General features: G+C 63.7%; 3 protein-coding genes across 5 annotated transcripts; 1 reads left to right on the top strand and 2 right to left on the bottom strand.

Annotated features, from left to right (window-relative positions):
* Window positions 1-702: 702 nt before the first annotated feature.
* Window positions 703-6,986, bottom strand: RELA (RELA proto-oncogene, NF-kB subunit). The gene is made up of 11 exons (XM_066570661.1): window positions 6,908-6,986; window positions 6,114-6,164; window positions 5,848-5,996; window positions 5,240-5,388; window positions 4,269-4,360; window positions 3,755-3,883; window positions 3,458-3,562; window positions 2,651-2,863; window positions 2,078-2,158; window positions 1,459-1,545; window positions 703-1,253 (listed from the first exon to the last, which is right to left on the bottom strand). Exons 1-11 carry the CDS (start codon window positions 6,915-6,917, stop codon window positions 718-720), a joined length of 1,602 nt encoding a protein of 533 aa, XP_066426758.1. The 5' UTR covers window positions 6,918-6,986; the 3' UTR covers window positions 703-717.
* Window positions 6,987-7,125: 139 nt separating this feature from the next.
* KAT5 (lysine acetyltransferase 5) lies at window positions 7,126-16,609 on the top strand. Of its 3 annotated transcripts, none has more exons than XM_066570659.1 (14): window positions 7,126-7,194; window positions 7,345-7,411; window positions 7,935-8,003; window positions 8,417-8,553; window positions 9,602-9,817; window positions 10,552-10,632; window positions 11,303-11,377; window positions 11,963-12,211; window positions 13,049-13,138; window positions 13,227-13,367; window positions 13,969-14,041; window positions 14,847-15,006; window positions 15,606-15,687; window positions 16,102-16,609. In XM_066570659.1, the coding sequence occupies exons 1-14, from the start codon at window positions 7,186-7,188 to the stop codon at window positions 16,234-16,236; spliced, it is 1,584 nt and encodes a 527-aa protein (XP_066426756.1). In that variant the 5' UTR covers window positions 7,126-7,185; the 3' UTR covers window positions 16,237-16,609. The 3 variants fall into 3 exon arrangements, with proteins under 3 accessions (XP_066426756.1, XP_066426755.1, XP_066426757.1); XM_066570658.1 differs by having other exon boundaries at window positions 13,969-14,062; XM_066570660.1 differs by lacking the exon at window positions 9,602-9,817 and having other exon boundaries at window positions 13,969-14,062.
* On the bottom strand, window positions 16,374-18,414 carry RNASEH2C (ribonuclease H2 subunit C). Its single transcript, XM_066570750.1, has 4 exons — window positions 18,079-18,414; window positions 17,598-17,719; window positions 17,282-17,401; window positions 16,374-16,806 (listed from the first exon to the last, which is right to left on the bottom strand). Exons 1-4 carry the CDS (start codon window positions 18,314-18,316, stop codon window positions 16,759-16,761), a joined length of 528 nt encoding a protein of 175 aa, XP_066426847.1. The 5' UTR covers window positions 18,317-18,414; the 3' UTR covers window positions 16,374-16,758.
* Window positions 18,415-18,573: the final 159 nt, after the last annotated feature.

Genomic DNA, 18,573 nt, shown 5'->3' with positions numbered 1-18,573 from the left:
GACCGTTTATTGGGGTGGGGGGAGCGGCGGGGCTTTCCCCTCCCCCTAAAGGCACTTCCATGGGGGCGGGGCTAAGGCTGGGGGGAGGGGCGGCCACGCTCCCATTGGCTGCTGTGCCCCGGGGGGCGGGGCGAAGCGGGGATCCCCCCGCAAAAAGGCACCCAGGGACCCCCCCCCCAGGAGTCTCCCATTAACCCCCAGCAGGCACTCGGTGTCCTCCCAGTAGCTCCCAGTAACCGCATGGAATTCCCAGTGACTCCCAGTTGTGTCCCAGTAACCGCAGAGAGCTCCCAGTGACTCCCAGTAAGCCCCACTAGCCCTTAATGCTCCCCAGTAGTCTCCCAGTGACTCCCAGTAACCCCTAAAGGCCTCCCAGTGACTCCCAGTAACCCCTAAAACCCTCCCAGTGACTCCCAGTTAACACTAGAAGCCTCCCAGTAACTCCCAGTAAACTCCAGTAGCCCTCAGACGCCTCCCAGTAACTCACCGCAAGTCCCAGTAACCCCCGAAAGCCTCCCAGTAAGCCCCAACAAACCCCAAGACACCTCCCAGTAACTCCCAGTAAAGCCTCAGACCCTCCCAGTGGCTCCCAGTACCCCCTGAACTCCCCCAGATCCCTCCCAGTGGCTCCCAGTAACCCCTCAACACCTCCCAGTAAAGCCCCAGACCCTCCCAGTAGCCCCCCAGTCCGTCCCAGTCCGTCCCAGTGCGTCCCAGTCAGGAGGAGGGGAACTGGCTGAGGAAGGCGCTGAAGTCGAGCTCGCCCAGGGAGGGCAGCGAGTCCTCCCCGCCCCCCCCCAGCTCCGCCCCCAGCCCCATTTCGGGGGGCGCCCCCGGGGCGGGGGGGGCCTGGCTCTGCACCAGGCGGGCGATGGCCTCGGGGTACGACATCAGCATGGGGGGACCCCCCCCAAAATCCTGGGCGGGAGGGGGGGGCAGCTCTGAAACCCCCCCCCCAAAATCTGGGGAGGGGTCCCCGAAGTTCGGGGGGAGCTCGGGGGGTCCCAGCAGGCGCTGGAGCTCCGAGGGGTTCAGGGGGTCCAGGGGGGGGAAGGGGGAGTCCCCCAAAAGGGCCCCAAAATCCAACTGGGGGGGGGTCACGCTGCTGGACCCCCCCCCACCCCCGATTTGGGGGATTTGGGGGGACCCCTCCTCAAATTGCAGCTGCAGCAGCGCCTCCGACAAAGGCTCGGCCTCGGCGGGGGGCGGCGCCCCCAGGAGCCCCCCGGGACCCCCGAAAGAGAAGGAGGGAGCTGGGGGGGGGAGGGGAGGGTGAGGGAGGGGCTCGACCCCCCCCAATTTCCCCCATTGTCCCCCCAAAATCGCCCCCAGCCCCATTTACCCCTCCCCATTTACCCCCCAATCTCCCCCTCCCCAATTCCCTCCTTTCCTCCCACCACCCATTTCCCCCCCCAGTCCCTCCCAGTCTCCCCCAGTCCCTCCCAGTTCCCCGCTCACCCGCACTGGGGGGGTTCTGGGGGGCCGGGGGGGCTCTCGAGGGCACCGCCAGGCGCCGGGGGGGCCGCGACTCGCTGGAGGCTGGAGCTGGGGGGGAAATGGGGGTCAGGGACCCCCCCAGGGACCCCAAATCCCCCCTGGGACCCCCAAACCTCCTCACAGACCCCCCCAGGGACCCCAAATCCCCTCTGGACCCCAAAACCTCCTCAGAGACCCCCCCCAGGGACCCCAAATCCCCTCTGGACCCCAAAACCTCCTCAGAGACCCCCCCAGGGACTCCAAATCCCCTCTGGACCCCAAAACCTCCTCAGAGACCACCCCAGGGACTCCAAATCCCCTCTGGACCCCAAAACCTCCTCAGAAACCCCCCCCAGGGACCCCAAATCCCCTCTGGAGCCCCCCCAGGGACCCCAAACCCTCCTGGGATCCCCCAAATCTCCCGCAGGGACCCCCAGTTTCCCCTCCAGACCCACCAGGGACCCTAATAATCCCCCTAAATCCCCCCCAAAGCCCCCCAGGGACCCCAATAATCCCCCCAAATCCCCCCCAAAGCCCCCCAAGGACCCCAATAATCCTCCCAGGGACCCCAGTAATCCCCCGAAGCCCCCCGAATTCCCACCGGGCAGGGGGCTGCGCTGGATGAAGGAGCGGAACGTTTCCCGCGTCCGCTTGCGCTTCTCCTCGATGCACTGCAGGTCCCCTGCACCAGTGACACCAGTGACACCAGTGACACCAGTTAGATCCCAGTGAGGCCTGGCACCTGCCTGAGACCCCCTGGGAGCCCCCAGACCCCTCCCCAAGCCCACCCTGGTGGGGCAGGAATAGGAAATCAATGGGAGCTGCAATGGGAATAGGGATCAATGGGATCCAGGGAGCCGGGAATGCCCCAAAGGGACCCGGGAATGTCCCAGAGTCACCTGAGGATGCCCCAAAAGGACCCTGGAGCCCCCCAAACCCACACTAAGGACCCCATAACTGCCCCATAGCCCCCTGCATACCCCTCCCCAGGCCCACCCTGGTGGGGCAGGTAGCAGAAATCCATGGGGGCACTGCAGCTCTATGGATCCAGAACGTCCCAAAGGGACCCCATAACAGCTCCTAGCCCCCCATAACTGCCTGTACCCCCCCCATAACTGCCCCTAGCCCCCCATAACTGCCCCACAGCCCCCCGTAGCCCCCTCCCCAGGCCCACCCTGGTGGGGCAGGTATCTGAAGTCCACGGGGGCGCTGCGCTGGCGGTCCGAGGGCCGCTGCAGCTCCATGCGCACGGTGACCGGGGCGCGCAGCGCGGGGTCCCGGAAGGGCGGCGTGCGGAACACGATGGCGACCTGGCGGTGAACGTCGGCCTGCGCGAACGAGCCCTTGGCCTCCCAGCCCTCGGCCCAGAAACGGACCTCGATGTCCTCTGCGGGGACAGGGGGACACCGTGGGGACACCGTGGGACAGCAGGGGACACCAGGGGACAGGGACAGGGCATGGGGACAGGGCATGGGGACAGGGCATGGGGACAGGGACAGGGCATGGGGACAGGGCATGGGGACAGGGACAGGGACAGGGACAGGGCATGGGGACAGGGCATGGGGACAGGGACAGGGACAGGGACAGGGCATGGGGACAGGGACGGGGACAGGGACAGGGCATGGGGACACTGACAGGGCATGGGGACAGGGACGGGGACAGAGACAGGGCATGGGGACACTGACAGGGCATGGGGACAGGGACGGGGACAGGGCATGGGGACAGGGATGGGGACAGGGCATGGGGACAGGGCATGGGGACAGGGACACGCATGGGGACACAGACACAGATATCCCCAGGTTTTGGGGGTCCCAGGTCCAGGGTGTCCCATTTTCGGGGTGTCCCCAGTTCAGGATGTCCCAGGTTTTGGGGTGTCCTGTTTTTGGGGTATTTTTGGGGTATTTTTGGGGTGTTTTCGGGGTGTTTTCAGGGCGTTGTTTTTGGGGTGTTGTTTTCAGGGTGTTTTCGGGCTGTCCCTCACCTTTCTGCACCTTGTCACACAGCAGGAAGATCTCGTCCCCGCCCCGGCAGCTCCCGGAGTTGCGGTTGACGCGGCAAATGCGCAGCTCGGCCGTGCTGGGGGCACCTGGGGACACCGGGGGACACAACGGGGTCACCACGGGGTCACCGGGGTCACTGGGGACACTGGGGGGGTCCCACAGGTGTCCCACAAGTGTCCCCAGGTGTGTCCCCAATGTCCCCCAGGTATCCCCAGGTGTGTCCCCAATGTCCCAGGTGTGTCCCCAGGTGTCCCCAATGCCCCCCCCCGGTCACTCACGGTTGTCGTAGATGGGCTGGGACAGGACGGGGGGGAGGGGCCGCAGCCCCCCCGGGCCCCTCACCCACACCTGGAAGCAGAGCCGGACGGCGGCCAGGTCGTACTCGCCCCCGCGCTGCTCCGCCGGCACTGGAAACCAGCACAGACCAGTATGAACCAGTACAGACCAGTACAGACCAGTATATACCACTGTAAACCCATATAAACCACCATAAACCAGTATAACCCAGCGTAAACCAGTGACACCCCCAGGTCGTACTCACCCCCACGCTGCTCCACCAGCACTGCCCAGTATAAACCAGTATAAACCAGTATAAACCAGTATAAACCAGTGACACCCCCAGGCACCCCCCAGTGATACCCCCAGGTCGTGCCCAGTATGGACCAGTATATCCCAGTACACACCAGTCCCCTCCCAGTGCCCTCCCAATCCCTCCCAGTCTTCTCCCAGTTGCTCCCAGTCCCCTCCCAGTCCTTCCCAGTCCTTCCCAGTCGCTCCCAGTGCTCCCAGTACCGTTGAAGGGGTTGTTGTTGGTGCGGATCCGCTCGGCCACAGCCGCCTCCAGCTCTCGCTTCTTCACGCACTGAATCCCCAAATTCTGGAAACTGACCCCAAAATTGGGGAATTTGGGGGGGGTCAGGGCTCAGTTTGGATTTTGGGGTCCCCCCTGGACCCTTAAGGGAGGAGACCCCAAATTTTGGGGGCTCCCAGGAGTCCCAGGAGGGTCCTGGATTTTGGGAGTTCCCCCCCTTTTTTTGGGCGGTTCCACCTGAGCTCCCAGGGGTTCCCCAATATACTTGGGAGATACCAACTGCCCTCGAGGGGGGTTCCCCAATACAATGGGTGATCCTGCTGTTTTGGGGGGGGGGTTCCCCGTCTTTTTTGGGGGTTCCCCAATTTTGGGGGAGGGATTTCCCCATTCCGGATGATCCCATTTGCCCTATACGGGAGGGGGGGGTTCCCCAACATTTTGGGAGATACCACCTGCCTGATAGGGGGATTCCTCATATTTGGGATGGATCCCCCCGCAATTTTGGGTGGTCCCACCTGCCCTGGAGAGGGTTCCCCAATATTCTGGGAGATACTACCTGCTCTTTTGGGGGGTTCCCCAATTTTTGGGGGGGTTGCCCAATTCTGAGTGATCCCACCTGCCCCATGGGGGTGTCCCCAAGGTTTTGGGAAGGTGTCCCCAATTTGGGGATGGTGTCCCTGAGGTTTCGGGGGTGTCCCCAATTTTGGGCGATCCCACCTGCCCCATGGGGGTGTCCCCGATTTTGGGGGTGGTGTCCCCAAGGTTTTTGGCGGGGTGTCCCCGATCTGGGGGGGGTTCCCCAATTTTGGATGATCCCCATGGGATCCCCCCATCTGCCCCATGGGGGTGTCCAGGATTTGGGGGGGGTGTCCCCGATCTGGGGGGGGTGTCCCCGATCTGGGGGGGGTGTCCCCGGTCTGGGGGGATGTCCCGGATTTGGGGGGGGTCCCACCTGTGGATGCTGCGCTCGGGGCACAGCTCGGCCTCGTAGAAGCCGTCCCTGCAGTCTTTGCCCACCAGCTCGTGGGGGTGGGGGCGGTGGGGGGGGTCCTTGGTCACCAGCGACACCCGGACCCGCCCTGGGCCTCGGTAGTTGTTCACCTGTGGGGGTAAAAAATGGTTTGGACTGGTTTGGACTGGTTTGTACTGGTTTGGATTGGTTTGTACTGGTTTATACTGGGAGGCTCACGGGGATGCTGGGATGGGTCTGGGGGAGGCGGCTGCTGAACCCTCCCCCCCTACTGGGTGGACTGGGGGGGTCCCAGGCTGTTACTGGTGTGCACTGGTTTATACTGGGGTGCACTGGGACACTCGCACAGGTGGTGGGCAGGGGCTTGGGGGGCACTGGGGGGCTCAGGCAGGGTCCCAAGAAGGTACTAGTCTATACTGGTTTATACTGGTCCATACTGGGCTGCACTGACCCTGATGGTGGGGTGTGCCTTGGTGCTCTCGGTGCTGTGCTCCCCGGGGATGGGGGCACTGCGGGCGCTCAGGCAGGGTGGATACCGGGGCGCACTGGTCTATACTGGTTTATACTGGTCTATACTGGGCTGCACTCACCCTGATGGTGGGGTGTGTCTTGGTGCTCTCGGTGCTGTGCTCCCCGGGGATGCTCCCGGCCGATCTCCCCTCGCATTTGTACCTGAACCTCATCCCGCGCTGCTTGGGCTGCTCCAGGATCTCCACGAACGGCGCCGCCCCCCCCGGCTCTGGGGGGGCACACGGAGGGGGGGGGTCCCGTCAGCCCCTCCCCCCAAACCCCCCCGGGGGGGTCCCGGACCGTCGGGACCCCCCCCGATCGCCCATCCCGGGGTGACCCCACTCACCTGGAGCGCCCCAGTCCTGCAGCAGGAAGGGCAGCAGGTCCGGGGGGGTCACTGCGGGGGCAATGGGGGCGTTAATGGGGAGGGGGCTTCGGGGGGAGGGGCTTCGGGGGGAGCATTGCAATGGGGGGGGTCACATTAAGGGGATGGGTCACATTAAGGGGGGGTCACATTAAGGGGGGGTGACATTAAGGGGAGGGGTCACATTAATGGGACAGTGTCGCAATAAAAGGGGTCACTTTAAGGGGGGGTCACATTGAGGGGTCACATTAAGGAGGGGTCACTTAAAGGGAGGGGTCGTTTTAAGGGAAGGGTCTCTTGACGGGGGTGTCACAATAAAAGGGGTCACATTAAGGGGAGGGGTCGCTTTTAGGGGGTCACTTTTAGGGGAGGGGTCGCATTAAAGGGAGGGGTCGCTTTAAAGGGGAAGGGTCATATTAATGGGGGATTGCTTATAAGACAGGGGTCGCTTTTGAGGAGGGATCATTTTAAGGGGGGGTCACTTTTAGGGGAGGGGTCGCATTGAGGGGAGGGGTCACTTAAAAGGGGAGGGGTCACACAAAGTGGGTGGGGGTCTTTTCACGGGGGTGTCGCATAAAACGGGGCCACTCCACCAGGGGGTCACTTTAGGGGAGGGGTCTCCCTCAAACCCCCCCACCCCCCAAGGAGCCGCCGCCCCCTCCTCTTTAACCTCCCCCCCCCCTTAAAGTGCCCTCACCCCCCCTCACCCCGCGACCCCCGGACGGCACCGGGAGCGGAACGGCCCCAAAACCCCCCCGGGGGGGTTCGGCACTCACCGTCCTCCATGTTGGGGGTCCGGAGGGTCCCGGGGGATCCCGGGGGTGTCCCGGGAGGTCCCGGGGGTGGGGGAAGGGCGGGGGGGGTCCCCCTCTTGCGCCGCCGCTCGCGGAAGCGCCGCGCGCCCCCACGTGACGCAGCTGCCGGGAAAGCCCCGCCCACTCACGGGCGCTCCCGCCAACCGGAGGCGGAGCCGGGGCGGGGCTAAAAAGGGAAAGGGGCGTGGCCGCATCCCGGAAGCGCGTCGGGCCGGCCGGAAGCGGAGGCCGGGAGGAGAATGGCGGAGGTGGGGAGCGGGCGGGGGGGGGCAGCGCGCAGGGGGTTCGGGGACCCTCCAGAGGGGTTCCGGGAGCCTCCCGAAGGGTTCGGGGACCCCCCGAATCCCCCGAGGGGGTTTTGGGGCCCTCCCGGCCCTGACGAGGCCCCGCCCCCGCAGGGGGAGGTGTCCGAGGGCTGCCGCCTGCCCGTGCTGCGCCGTAACCAGGACAACGAGGATGAGTGGCGTGAGTCGGGGCGGGGCTTAGCGCGGGGGGCGGCCAATCAGGACATGGGGGCGGGGCTGCGGAGGGGGCGGGGGCTGAGGCAAAGGGCGGGAAGCGGGAGGGAGGGGCGGGGCCTGGGGAAGGGAAGGGGCGGGGGAGTGAGAGGGGGCGTGGTTTGCGCTGAGGGGCGGGGCGCTTTTGGGGCGTGGTCTGAGGAAGGGGCGGGGCCTGGCCCCCGGGGGTGTCGGGGGTCCCAAGGGGGTTTAGGGACATGAGGGGGTAATGGGGGGGGTTTGGGGACAGCCCAGAGTGGGGGGAGGTCCCTGGGGGGAATTTGGGGGTCCCTGTGGTGGCTTTGGGGGGGTCCCTGGGGCGGTTTGGGGGTCCCTGAGTGGGTTTTGGGGATCCCTGTGGGAGTGTTGGGGGTCCCTGGGTGTGTTTTGGGGGATCCCTGGGTGGGTTTTGGGGGGTCCTTGGTGGGTTTTGGGGGGTCCCTGGGGGGGATCCCCAGAAGGGGGTCAGTGGTGACCCCCCCTCGTTGCAGCACTGGCCGAGATCCTGAGCGTGAAGGACATCAGCGGGAGGAAACTGTTCTACGTGCACTACATCGACTGTGAGTGACACCGGGGACAGGGGGGACATCGAGGGGACATGGGGGGACAGCAGGGACAGGGGGGACACAGGGATATGGGGACATATGAGGGCATGAGGACACGGGGACATGTGGGGGACACGGGGGACGTGGGGGAGATGGGGACATGGGGGGACATAGAGAAATGAGGGGACACAGGGGGACATGGGGGACATGTGGGGTAAATGGGGACATGGGGGAGACAGAGGGTGGTCACAAGGGTCATTGGGGGGTCATGGGTGGCATTGGGGTGGCATTGTCACCCTGTGTGTGTCCCCAGGGATGGATGGGTGCTGGGGTGGCATTGTCACCCTGTGTGTGTCCCCAGGGCCGGGGTGGGCACACCGGCGGTGCTGGGGTGGCATTGTCACCCTGTGTGTGTCCCCTGTCCCCAGTCAACAAGCGCCTGGACGAGTGGGTGACCCACGACCGGCTGGACCTGAAGCGGGTGCAGGTGCCCCGCAAGGAGGCCAAAACCCCCACCAAGAACGGCCTGCCCGGGTCACGGCCCGGCTCCCCCGACAGGGACACGGTGAGGGGGACAGGGGGGGACATGGGGGACATGGGGGGACATGGGGGCCACAAGGACATAGAGGGGACATGGGGGGACATGGGGACATGGGGGGACAGGGAGACACAGCGAAGGACACCGGGGACATGGGGGACACACGGGGACAGAGGTGACGTGGGGACAGCAGGATGGGGACAGGGGACATCGTCGGGACAGGAGAGCAGCTGGGACAGGTGCAGGTGACAGCGCAAGCACAGCCTTGAGCAGGGCCAGCACTGAGGGGACACACGGGGGGGACACAGGGACAGGGGACACTCGGAGCCGTTGGGGACAGACCTGGAGTCCCCAAACCCCCTCGAGGTGGGGACACTCACCCCCATGGCAGGGACATCCCCTGGGGACACCCCTTGGGGGGTGGTGACATCCCCAGGACCCACCCCGGACCCCTGGGGACATCTCTGACCCCTCAGGGACATCCCCAGCCCCTTTAGGGGACCTTGGGGACATTTCTGAACCTTTCAAGGGACTCTGGGGACATTCTCAACTTCTTGGAGACATCCCTGGTCCCTTGGGGACATCCCCGACCCCTCTAAGGGGACCCTGGGGACATTTCCAACCCTTTCAAGGGACCCTGGGGACATCCCTGACCCCTCTAAGAGGACCCTGGGGACATCTCTGACCTCTTGGGGACATCCCTGACCCCTCTAAGGGGACCTTAGGGACATCCCTGACTCCTTGGGGACATCTGTGACCCTTTTAAGGGACCTTGGGGACATCCCTGACCCCTTTAAGGGGACTCTGGGGACATCCCTGACCCCTCTAAGGGGACTCTGGGGACATCTCTGACCCCTTGGGGACATCCCCAACCCCTTTAAGGGACGCTGGGGACACCCCTGCCCCCTTGGGGACACCCCTGTCCCCTCGAGGCCACCCCCACCCCCTTTAGGAGCCTGGGGAGGGGGCGCGGGGGGTGCCGGGAGGGCCCCGAGCCGTGGTGGCTTTGTCCCCTCCGTGTCCCCTGGGTGTCCCCTGGGTGTCCCCCTAAACCCTCCTCTTCCTCCCGGCGCAGAGGAAGAGCCTGGAGCTGGCGCTGCCGGTGGCCAGCGGGAAGAGTTTGCCAGGGCCACCACCGGGGCCGCCACCGGGGCCACCCCTGGGGCCACCAGGGCCACCGGCGGGGCCACCAGCAGGGCCACCAGCAGGGCCACCAGCAGGGCCACCACCAATCACGCTCCGCTTGCACCTGCCCAAGGAGAGCGAGGCCGAGCCCCCCCAGCGCCCCACGGTAACGCCCGGGGGCCCCACATGTCCCCAGATGTCCCCAAATGTCCCCAGGGTCCTCAATGGCTCCAGGGTTCCCAAAGGCTCAAATGTCCCCAATGGCCCCACATGTCCCCAGATGTCCCCAAATGTCCCCAGGGTCCCTCAATGTCCTCAAATGTCACCAGGGTCCCCAATGGCTCAAATGTCCCCAATGTCCCCAGGGTCCCCAGTGACCCCATTGTCCCCAATGACCCCAGTGGCCCCAGGGTCCCCAAATGTCCCCAATGTCCCCAGGGTCCCCAGTGACCCCATTGTCCCCAATGACCCCAGTGGCCCCAGGGTCCCCAAATGTCCCCAGTGTCCCCAGCTGGCCCCAATAGCAGCCCCAGAAATGGCCCCTGGCAGGTCCCTGTCCCCAGGGGTCCCTGTCCCCACAGCCGGGTGTCCCCTGAGCCTCCCCTTCCTCAGGTGTACTGGGAACACTGGGAGGGACTGGGATGAACTGGGATGGACTGGGAGGGATTGGGAGAGACTGGATGGACTGGGAGGGATTGGGATGGACTGGGACAGACTGGGATGGACTGGGAGGGATTGGGATAGACTGGGACAGACTGGGAGGGACTGGGAGGGACTGGGATGGATTGGGACAGACTGGGACAGACTGGGATGGATTGGGATGGATTGGGATGGACTGGGAGGGACTGGGATGGACTGGGATGAGCTGAACTGGTCTGAACTGGTCTGCACTGGTCCCAGAAGCGCAAGGTCGAGGTTGTGTCCCCGGCCACGCCCGTCCCCGCCCCCACCGAGACCTCGCAAGCGTCCGTGTTCCCCCAGGTGAGCCCGGCTCCAGTATGGACCAGTAACACACCAGTAACCAACCAGTAACACACCCGTATGGACCAGTAACACACCAGTAACACGCCAGTAACACCAGTAACACACCAGTAACACCAGTACGGCCCAGTAACACCCATCACGCACCAGTAATAACCCATAACTACCAGTAACTACTACCAGTAACACCAGTAACACACCAGTAACACACCAGGATGGACCAGTAACACCAGTAACACCTGTATGGACCAGTAACACACCAGTAACTGACCAGTAACACCAGTAACCAACCAGCAACACCCATCACACACCAGTAACACCAGTAGGTGACCAGTAACACACCAATCACACATTGGGTGTGATCTGGAGTTATTTTGGGGCAGTTTTGGGGTGTTTTGTGGTGATTTTGGGCAATTTGGGGTGATTTTGGGGGGATTTGGGAGGATTTCAGGCAGTTTTGGGGTGGTTTGGGGGTGATTTATGGTGATTTGGGGGGGGTTGTGGTGATTTGGGGTAAATCTGAGGTAATTTTTGAGTGTTTTAAGAGTGTTTTGGGATGTTTTGGGATATTTCGGGGTGATTTTGGGGTATTTTGGGGGTGGTTTTGGGGCTGATTTTGGGGGTGCTTTGGGGGGGTTCCAGGTGCTGACGCCCCCCTCTCTCCCCCCAGAACGGCTCCGCTCGCCGGGCGGTGGCGGCACAGCCGGGCCGGAAGAGGAAATCGGCGTGTCTGGGGACAGACGAGGTGGGGACACCTGGGGACACCTGGGGACACCTGGGACATACCTGGGGACACACCTGGGGACACACCTGGGGACACCTGGGGACACACCTGGGGACACACCTGGGGACACACCTGGGGACACCTGAGACACGCCTGGACACACCTGGGACACACCTGGGGACACACGTGGGGACACCGGGGACACACCTGGGGACACACCTGGGGACACCTGGGGACACACCTGGGGACACACCTGGGGACACACCTGGGACACCTGGGACACACCTGTGACACTTGTGTGACATCCTTGGGACACCTGGGACACTTGGGGACAGCGGGGGGGAGGGGCTGCCCCATCCCTGTCCCCATCCCTGTCCCCATCCCTGTCCCCAGGACTCCTCGGATGGGGCCCCCTCAGCCCCCAGGATGACGGGCAGCCTGGTGTCCCCATCCCTGTCCCCAATCCTGACCCTCTGTCCCCATCCCTGTCCCCAGGACTCTCAGGACTCCTCGGATGGGGCCCCCTCAGCCCCCAGGATGACGGGCAGCCTGGTGTCCCCATCCCTGTTCCCAATCCTGACCCTCTGTCCCCATCTCTGTCCCCAGGACTCCCAGGACTCCTCGGATGGAGCCCCCTCAGCCCCCAGGATGACGGGCAGCCTGGTGTCCGACCGCAGCCACGACGACATCGTCACCAGGATGAAGAACATCGAGTGCATCGAGCTGGGCCGGCACCGCCTCAAGCCCTGGTACTTCTCTCCGTACCCGCAGGAGCTGACGGGGCTCCCGGTGCTCTACCTGTGCGAGTTCTGCCTCAAGTACGGCCACAGCCTGCGCTGCCTGCAGAGGCACCTGGTAAAGGGGGCACGGGGGGCATTTGGGGGGGGCAGGGAGGTTTGGGGGGGGTTTAGGTGGGTTTAGGGGATTTGGGGGAGTTTCAGGGAGGTTTAAGGGGAGTTTAGATGGGTTTAGGGGGATTTTTGGGGGGGTTTAGGTGGGTTTAGGGGGATTTGGGGGGGTTTCAGGGAGGTTTAAGGGGAGTTTAGGTGGGTTTAGGGGCATTTGGGGGGAGTTTAGGGGGATTTGGGGGATTTGGGGGAGTTTCAGGGAGGTTTAAGGGGAGTTTAGGAGGGTTTAGGGGCATTTGGGGGGAGTTTAGGGGGATTTGGGGGAGTTTCAGGGAAGTTTAAGGGGAGTTTAGGAGGGTTTAGGGGGATTTGGGGAAGTTTCAGGGAAGCTTGGGGGAGTTTTAGCAGGATTTGGGGAATTTTAGGGGGCTTTGGGGGGAGTTTGGGGGAGTTCAGGAGGATTTGGGGGAGTTTCGGGGAGTTTAGGGCGGTTTGGGGGAGTTCTAGGGGGATTTGGGGGAGTTTTAGGGGAGTTTTAGGGAGATTGGGGGAGTTTTGAGAGGCAGGACAAAGCTGGACACAAGGATCCCTGATTTGGGGCATCCCCAGAGGGATTTGAGGAGATTTTGGGGGGGGTTTCAAGGGGATTTGGAGGAGTTTTAGGGGGGAATTTAGACACCCTCTTACCCCCAATTCCCTCCCCCTAAACTCCCCCCATTTCTTCTCCCCGATTTCCCTTTTCCTCCCTTTCTTCCCTCCCCATTTTCACCCCTGATCTTCCCCTTCCATCCCCCACCCCAACCCCCCCCAAAACCCCCCCAAAAACCCCCCCAAACCCCCCCAGACCAAGTGTGACCTGCGGCACCCCCCTGGCAATGAGATTTACCGCAAGGGCACCATCTCCTTCTTCGAGATCGACGGCCGCAAGAACAAGGTCAGGGGGGCTTGGGGGGCTCTGGGGAGGGTCCCGGGGGGCTCCCCCCAATCCCACCCCCGCTGAGCCCCCTGGGACCCCTCCCCAGAGCTATTCCCAGAACCTCTGCCTCCTGGCCAAGTGTTTCCTGGACCACAAGACCCTTTACTACGACACCGACCCCTTCCTCTTCTACGTCATGACCGAGTACGACTGCAAAGGCTTCCACATCGTGGGCTACTTCTCCAAGGTGGGGGGCCTGGGGGACTTGGGGGGATTTTGAGGGGATTTGAGGGGGAATTGGGGGATTTGGGGGGATTTTGAGGGGATTTGAGGGGAATTTGAGGAGTCTGGAGGGGATTTTGGGGGCTTTGGGGGGCCTGGAGGGGAATTTGTGGGGGTCTAGGGGGGATTTGGGGCATCTGGAGGGGATTTAGGGGGGATTTGTGGTGTCTGGGGGGCATTGGAGGGGGAATTGGGGGGTCTGGAGGGGACTGGGGGGAGATTTGGGGGGTCTGGAGGGGATTTGAGAGAATTTGGAGGGGATTTGAGGTGGATTTGGGGGGTCTGGAAGGGGTTTGGGGAGAATTTGGGGGGAAATTCGGGTGTTTGAGGGAGTGGATGGGAGCACTGAGGGATGGAGGAGCGGGGAAGGGGGGGACATAGGGGATTTGGGAATTGCTGAGGGATTTTGGGAGCTCCCAGGAGGGATTTTGGGGTGGTCCCAGGGGTTTTTGGGATCCGATCCTGGGGAATTTTCAGGTGCAGTCCCAGAGACTTTTGGGGTGGTCCCGTGGGTTTCTGAGGTGGTCCCAGAAGTTTCTGGGGTCCCATGCTGGGGTTTCCTGCAGGAGAAGGAGTCGACCGAGGATTACAACGTGGCCTGCATCCTGACCCTGCCCCCGTACCAGCGCCGCGGCTACGGCAAGCTGCTCATCGAGTTCAGTCAGTGCCCCCAGAGCCCAGCCCAAACCCCGGGGAACCCCAAACCCACCCCAAACCCACCCCAAACCCTGGGGAACCCCAAACCCCACCCCAAACCCCAGCCCAAAGCCTGGGAAATCCCAAATCCCACCCCAAACCCCGGGAAACCCAAAACCCTACCCCAAATCCTGGGAAACCCCATATCCCACCCCAAACCCTGGGAAACCCCAAATCCCACCCCAAACCCCACCCCAAACCCTGGGAAATCCCAAATCCCACCCCAAACCCCAGCCCAAACCCTGGGGAACCCCAAACCCCACCCCAAACCCCTCCCCAAACCCTGGGAAATCCCAAATCCCACCCCAAAACCCTACCCCAAACCCTGGGGAACCCCAAACCCCAGCCCAAACCCCAGCCCAAACCCTGGGAAATCTCAAATCCCATCCCAGATTCCACCCCCAAACTCTGGGAACACCCAAATCCCACCCCAAACTCACCCCAAACCCTTGGGAAATCCCAAATCCTACCCCAAATCCCCCTCCCCCCCCCACATCACCTGTCCCACCTCTCCCATTGTCCCTCACCTGTCCCTCACCTGTCCCCCCCCGTTTCACCTGTCCCCTGTCCCCCTCACCTGTCCCCTCTGTTTCACCTGTCCCCTGTCCCCCACCTGTCCCCTCTGTTTCACCTGTCCCCTGTCCCCCATTTGTCCCTCTCTTGTCCCACCTATCCCAGTCCTGTCCCCGCCTGTCCCCTCGGTGTCCCCCGTCCCTCCCCAGCCCCTCACCTGTCTCACCTGGCGCAGGTTACGAGCTGTCCAAGGTGGAGGGCAAGACGGGCACCCCCGAGAAGCCGCTCTCGGACCTGGGGCTGCTCTCGTACCGCAGTTATTGGTCCCAGACCATCCTGGAGATCCTCATGGGGCTCAAGGCCGAGGCTGGCGAGCGGCCCCAGATCACCATCAAGTGAGACACGCCCCCTTCCCGCGGACACGCCCCCTTCCCCACGGCCACGCCCCCTCCATGCAGCCACATTCCCCTTATAGACCCGCACCCCTTCCCAAAGCCCCGCCCACACAGCAGAATTCACAATACTGACAGGTCACTCATGCCACGCCCCTTCACAAAGCCACACCCCTTTCTCTGAGGCTCCACCTCTTCCCAAAGCTCCGCCTACACTGAGCAATACCCAATATGGGCAGCTTATTCAGGCCACGCCCATTTACAGAAGACACGCCCCTTTTGGGCCACAAGGATCCTCCCCCTCCCCAAAGCCCCGCCCACCACAAAGGGCACGACAGCGTCTCCAGGCCACACCCACCCTGCCAAAAGCCACACCTGAGACTCCGCCCCACCTGTCAATCAATGCTGAGCATGGCAGAACACCTCCTCCAGGCCACGCCCCCAAAGTTTAACCACGCCCCCATTTGAGGCTCCACCCCCTCATTTTCCCAACCTGGGTGGGGTTTGGGGGTGTCAGGTGGGTCTGGGGGATTTTGGGGAGTTTTGGGGGGGGGGGGGGGGGGTCAGGGGGTGGAGCCCCCCCTGATTTGCCCCTCCCCCAGTGAGATCAGCGAGATCACGAGCATCAAGAAGGAGGACGTGATCTCCACCCTGCAGTACCTGAACCTCATCAACTACTACAAGGTGGGACCCCAACACACCTGGGGGGCCATGAAATACCTCCCTGTGTCCCCCTTTGGACATCTGGCTGACACACCTGTGCACACCTGTCCCACCTGTGCATACCTGTGCACACCTGTCCCACCTGTCCCACAGGGTCAGTACATCCTGACACACCTGTGCAGGGTCAGTACACCCTGACACACCTGTGCACACCTGTGCAGGGTCAGTACACCCTGACACACCTGTCCCACCTGTGCACACCTGTCCCACAGGGTCAGTACACCCTGTCTCACCTGTCCCACCGGGTCAGTACATCCTGACACACCTGTGCAGGGTCAGTACACCCTGACACACCTGTCCCACCTGTGCACACCTGTCCCACAGGGTCAGTACACCCTGACACACCTGTCCCACCTGTGCACACCTGTCCCACAGGGTCAGTACATCCTGACGCTGTCCGAGGACATCGTGGAGGGCCACGAGCGCGCCATGCTCAAGCGTTTGCTGCGCATCGACGCCAAGTGCCTGCACTTCACCCCCAAGGACTGGAGCAAGCGCGGGAAATGGTGAGGCCACGCCCACCCGGGCCACGCCCACGCAGGACACACCCAGGCTACGCCCTGCCAGGTCTGGCCACGCCCCATTGGGCCACGCCCCCTGTGTTACCTGGCGCCGCTCATTAAACAGCACCTGGCCCCGCCCACGCCTGGCGCTGCAAATCCTTTATTGACCATAAAGGGGTGGGGGTTGATCAGGCCACGCCCACTGTGGGAGTGGCTTTGGAATGCTCCTCCCACTGTGGACATGGCATCGAGTGTGGGTGTGGCTTTGGGAGGCTCCACCCACAGTGGGGGAGGCAACATTTGTGGGTGGAGCCTCCTATGAACATATTTGGTCTTTTAAATAAAGTAGGTGGAGCTTCCACAGGCTCCACCCACACTGGGAGGGGCTCCAGGCACTCTGAGTTAAACAAGCCCCACCCACTGGGTGTGACCAGCTATGTTAATGAGGTGGGCATGGCTGCAGTTGATCCATTGATGTCATGGAAAGGTGTGGCTTGCACAAGCTCCACCCCCCTCTGGGCGTGGCCTGTCATGGTTCCGCCTCCTCCTCGCTGTCCGCAGTCACAGGGGCGTGGAGCTGGGGGAGGGGCACAGTCAGGGGGGGCCAGAGACCCCCACATGTGACCCCAGACCCCCCAAATGTGCCCCTAACCCAAAATGTGACCCCAGGCCCCCCAAAAGTGACCCTGAACCCCCAAATGTGACCCCAGCCCCCCCAAATGTGACCCCAAACCCCAAAGGTGACCCTGGACCCCCAGATGTGATCTCAGAGCCCCCAAAGGTGACTCCAAACCCCCCCAAATGTGACCCTAAATCCCCAAATGACACCCCAAGCCCCCAAAATGAGACCCTGGATCCCCCAAAGGTGACCCCAGACCCCCCCAGTCATGGCCCCAACCCCCCCAAATGTGACCCCAGAACCCTCCGACCCCCCCAAATACGACCCCAAGCCCCCAAATTGTGACCCCAGCTCCCCCAAATGTGATCCCAGTCCCCCAAATGCACCCCCAACCCCCCCAAAATGTGCCCCCAAGTGCCCCCCGAAGACTCACGGCCTGGGCCAGGGGTCCCCACTGCAGGGCCCGGGCCAGGCCCCGCCCGGGGGGGGGGACGGTGTCACCCCCCCAGTCCGTGATGGCCCCGAACGTCCCCGTCACTGTCACCGACCCGGCCTGGGGGGCAAAGGGCAGGGGGACATGGGGCTGAGACCCCCCAAGAGGGGAAATTGGGGGGCTGAGACCCCCAGGAGGGGCTGAGACCCCCGGGAGGGGAAAAGGCGGGGGGGGGGGGGTCTGAGCCCCATGGAGGGGGTCTGGGGTGGGGAGGGGTCTCTGCCCCAAGGATGAATTTTGGGGGTCTCTTCCTCACCTGGGGGTCGCCCAGGGGGGGCTCTCCGGGCTCCCCCCCCCTCAGCACCACCCCCGTGTAGCCGGGGGGCAGCGGCAGCTCCCGACCCCCCAAACGGCGCCCCCGGAACGAGGCCCAGAGATCTGGGGGGGCGGGGGGACAGAGTGAGGGGCGGAGGGACGCCCAAAACCTCCCTGGGATCCCCAAAAACCTCCCCCTGATCCCCAACACCTGCCTGGGACTCCCCAAACGGCGCCCCCGGAACGAGGCCCAGAGATCTGGGAGGGGACCCCAAAAACACCCCCAGAACCTCCCCGGGACCCCCAAAACGTCCTTGGGACCCCCAAACACCCCCCCAGAACCTCCCTGGGACCCTCAAAAACCCGACCCAGACCCCCAAACCGGCCCCCACCCCATTCCCAGAGCCCCCCGCCCGACCCCTTCAAGCCCAATCCCACCCCCCCAGTTCAGGGTCCCCTCAGGATCCCCTCGCGGCCCTCACCGCCGCCCGGGCCGGGCCGCGCCCTCAGGAACGCGGCCACAGGGGCGGGTCCGTCGTGCTGGACCCGGCAGGGCAGGAGCTGGACCGGGAGCGGCTCCGGGGAAGCGCCGGCAGGAACCCGGACCCGAACCGGAGCCGCCATTTTAGATGGGAGGGGAATTAGGAGGAAGTGGCGTCCGAGCGCGCCGGAAGCGGCGGGAGACGCCATTTTGGAGGGAATAAAGATGGCGGCGCCCATGGGGAGGAAAGATGGCGGAAGTTGGAAGTGCAACGAATGATGGGAGATGTGGTTTGGGGTCGGGGGGGGGCTTTTAAGCCCCTCCCCGTGTACTGGGACCCGACCCCCCCCCAAGACCTCGAGGGACACCCCCAGCCCCATGGGAGCCCCCAGCCCCACAGAGAGACCCCCAGGGGCCCCCCCTCACAGAGCCGGACACAGATTTTACACTTTCCAAGTTTTTTTTTGGGGGGGGGGGGGGGTCACAAACAGAGGCT

This window comes from Molothrus aeneus, unplaced genomic scaffold (genome assembly GCF_037042795.1).
Source record: "Molothrus aeneus isolate 106 unplaced genomic scaffold, BPBGC_Maene_1.0 scaffold_30, whole genome shotgun sequence".
NCBI lineage: Eukaryota > Metazoa > Chordata > Aves > Passeriformes > Icteridae > Molothrus > Molothrus aeneus.
The sequence above is the reverse complement of the archived record's forward strand: the minus strand, read 5'-3'. Positions and strand labels throughout refer to the sequence as shown.

Coding starts and splice junctions, on each gene's coding strand:
- RELA (XM_066570661.1), bottom strand. Junction 4,361..5,239: donor CCCGAGCGCAGCATCCACAG/GTGGGACCCCCC, acceptor TTTTGGGGTCAG/TTTCCAGAATTTGGGGATTC. Junction 2,159..2,650: donor CAGATACCTGCCCCACCAGG/GTGGGCCTGGGG, acceptor TCACTGGTGCAG/GGGACCTGCAGTGCATCGAG.
- KAT5 (XM_066570658.1), top strand. Junction 8,004..8,416: donor CTACGTGCACTACATCGACT/GTGAGTGACACC, acceptor CCCTGTCCCCAG/TCAACAAGCGCCTGGACGAG. Junction 8,554..9,601: donor GCTCCCCCGACAGGGACACG/GTGAGGGGGACA, acceptor CTCCCGGCGCAG/AGGAAGAGCCTGGAGCTGGC.
- RNASEH2C (XM_066570750.1), bottom strand. CDS start 18,316: ATGGGCGCCGCCATCTTTATTCCCTCCAAAATGGCGTCTCCCGCCGCT. Junction 17,720..18,078: donor GCGGCCCGGCCCGGGCGGCG/GTGAGGGCCGCG, acceptor CCGCCCCCCCAG/ATCTCTGGGCCTCGTTCCGG. Junction 17,402..17,597: donor CCCCCCTGGGCGACCCCCAG/GTGAGGAAGAGA, acceptor TTTGCCCCCCAG/GCCGGGTCGGTGACAGTGAC.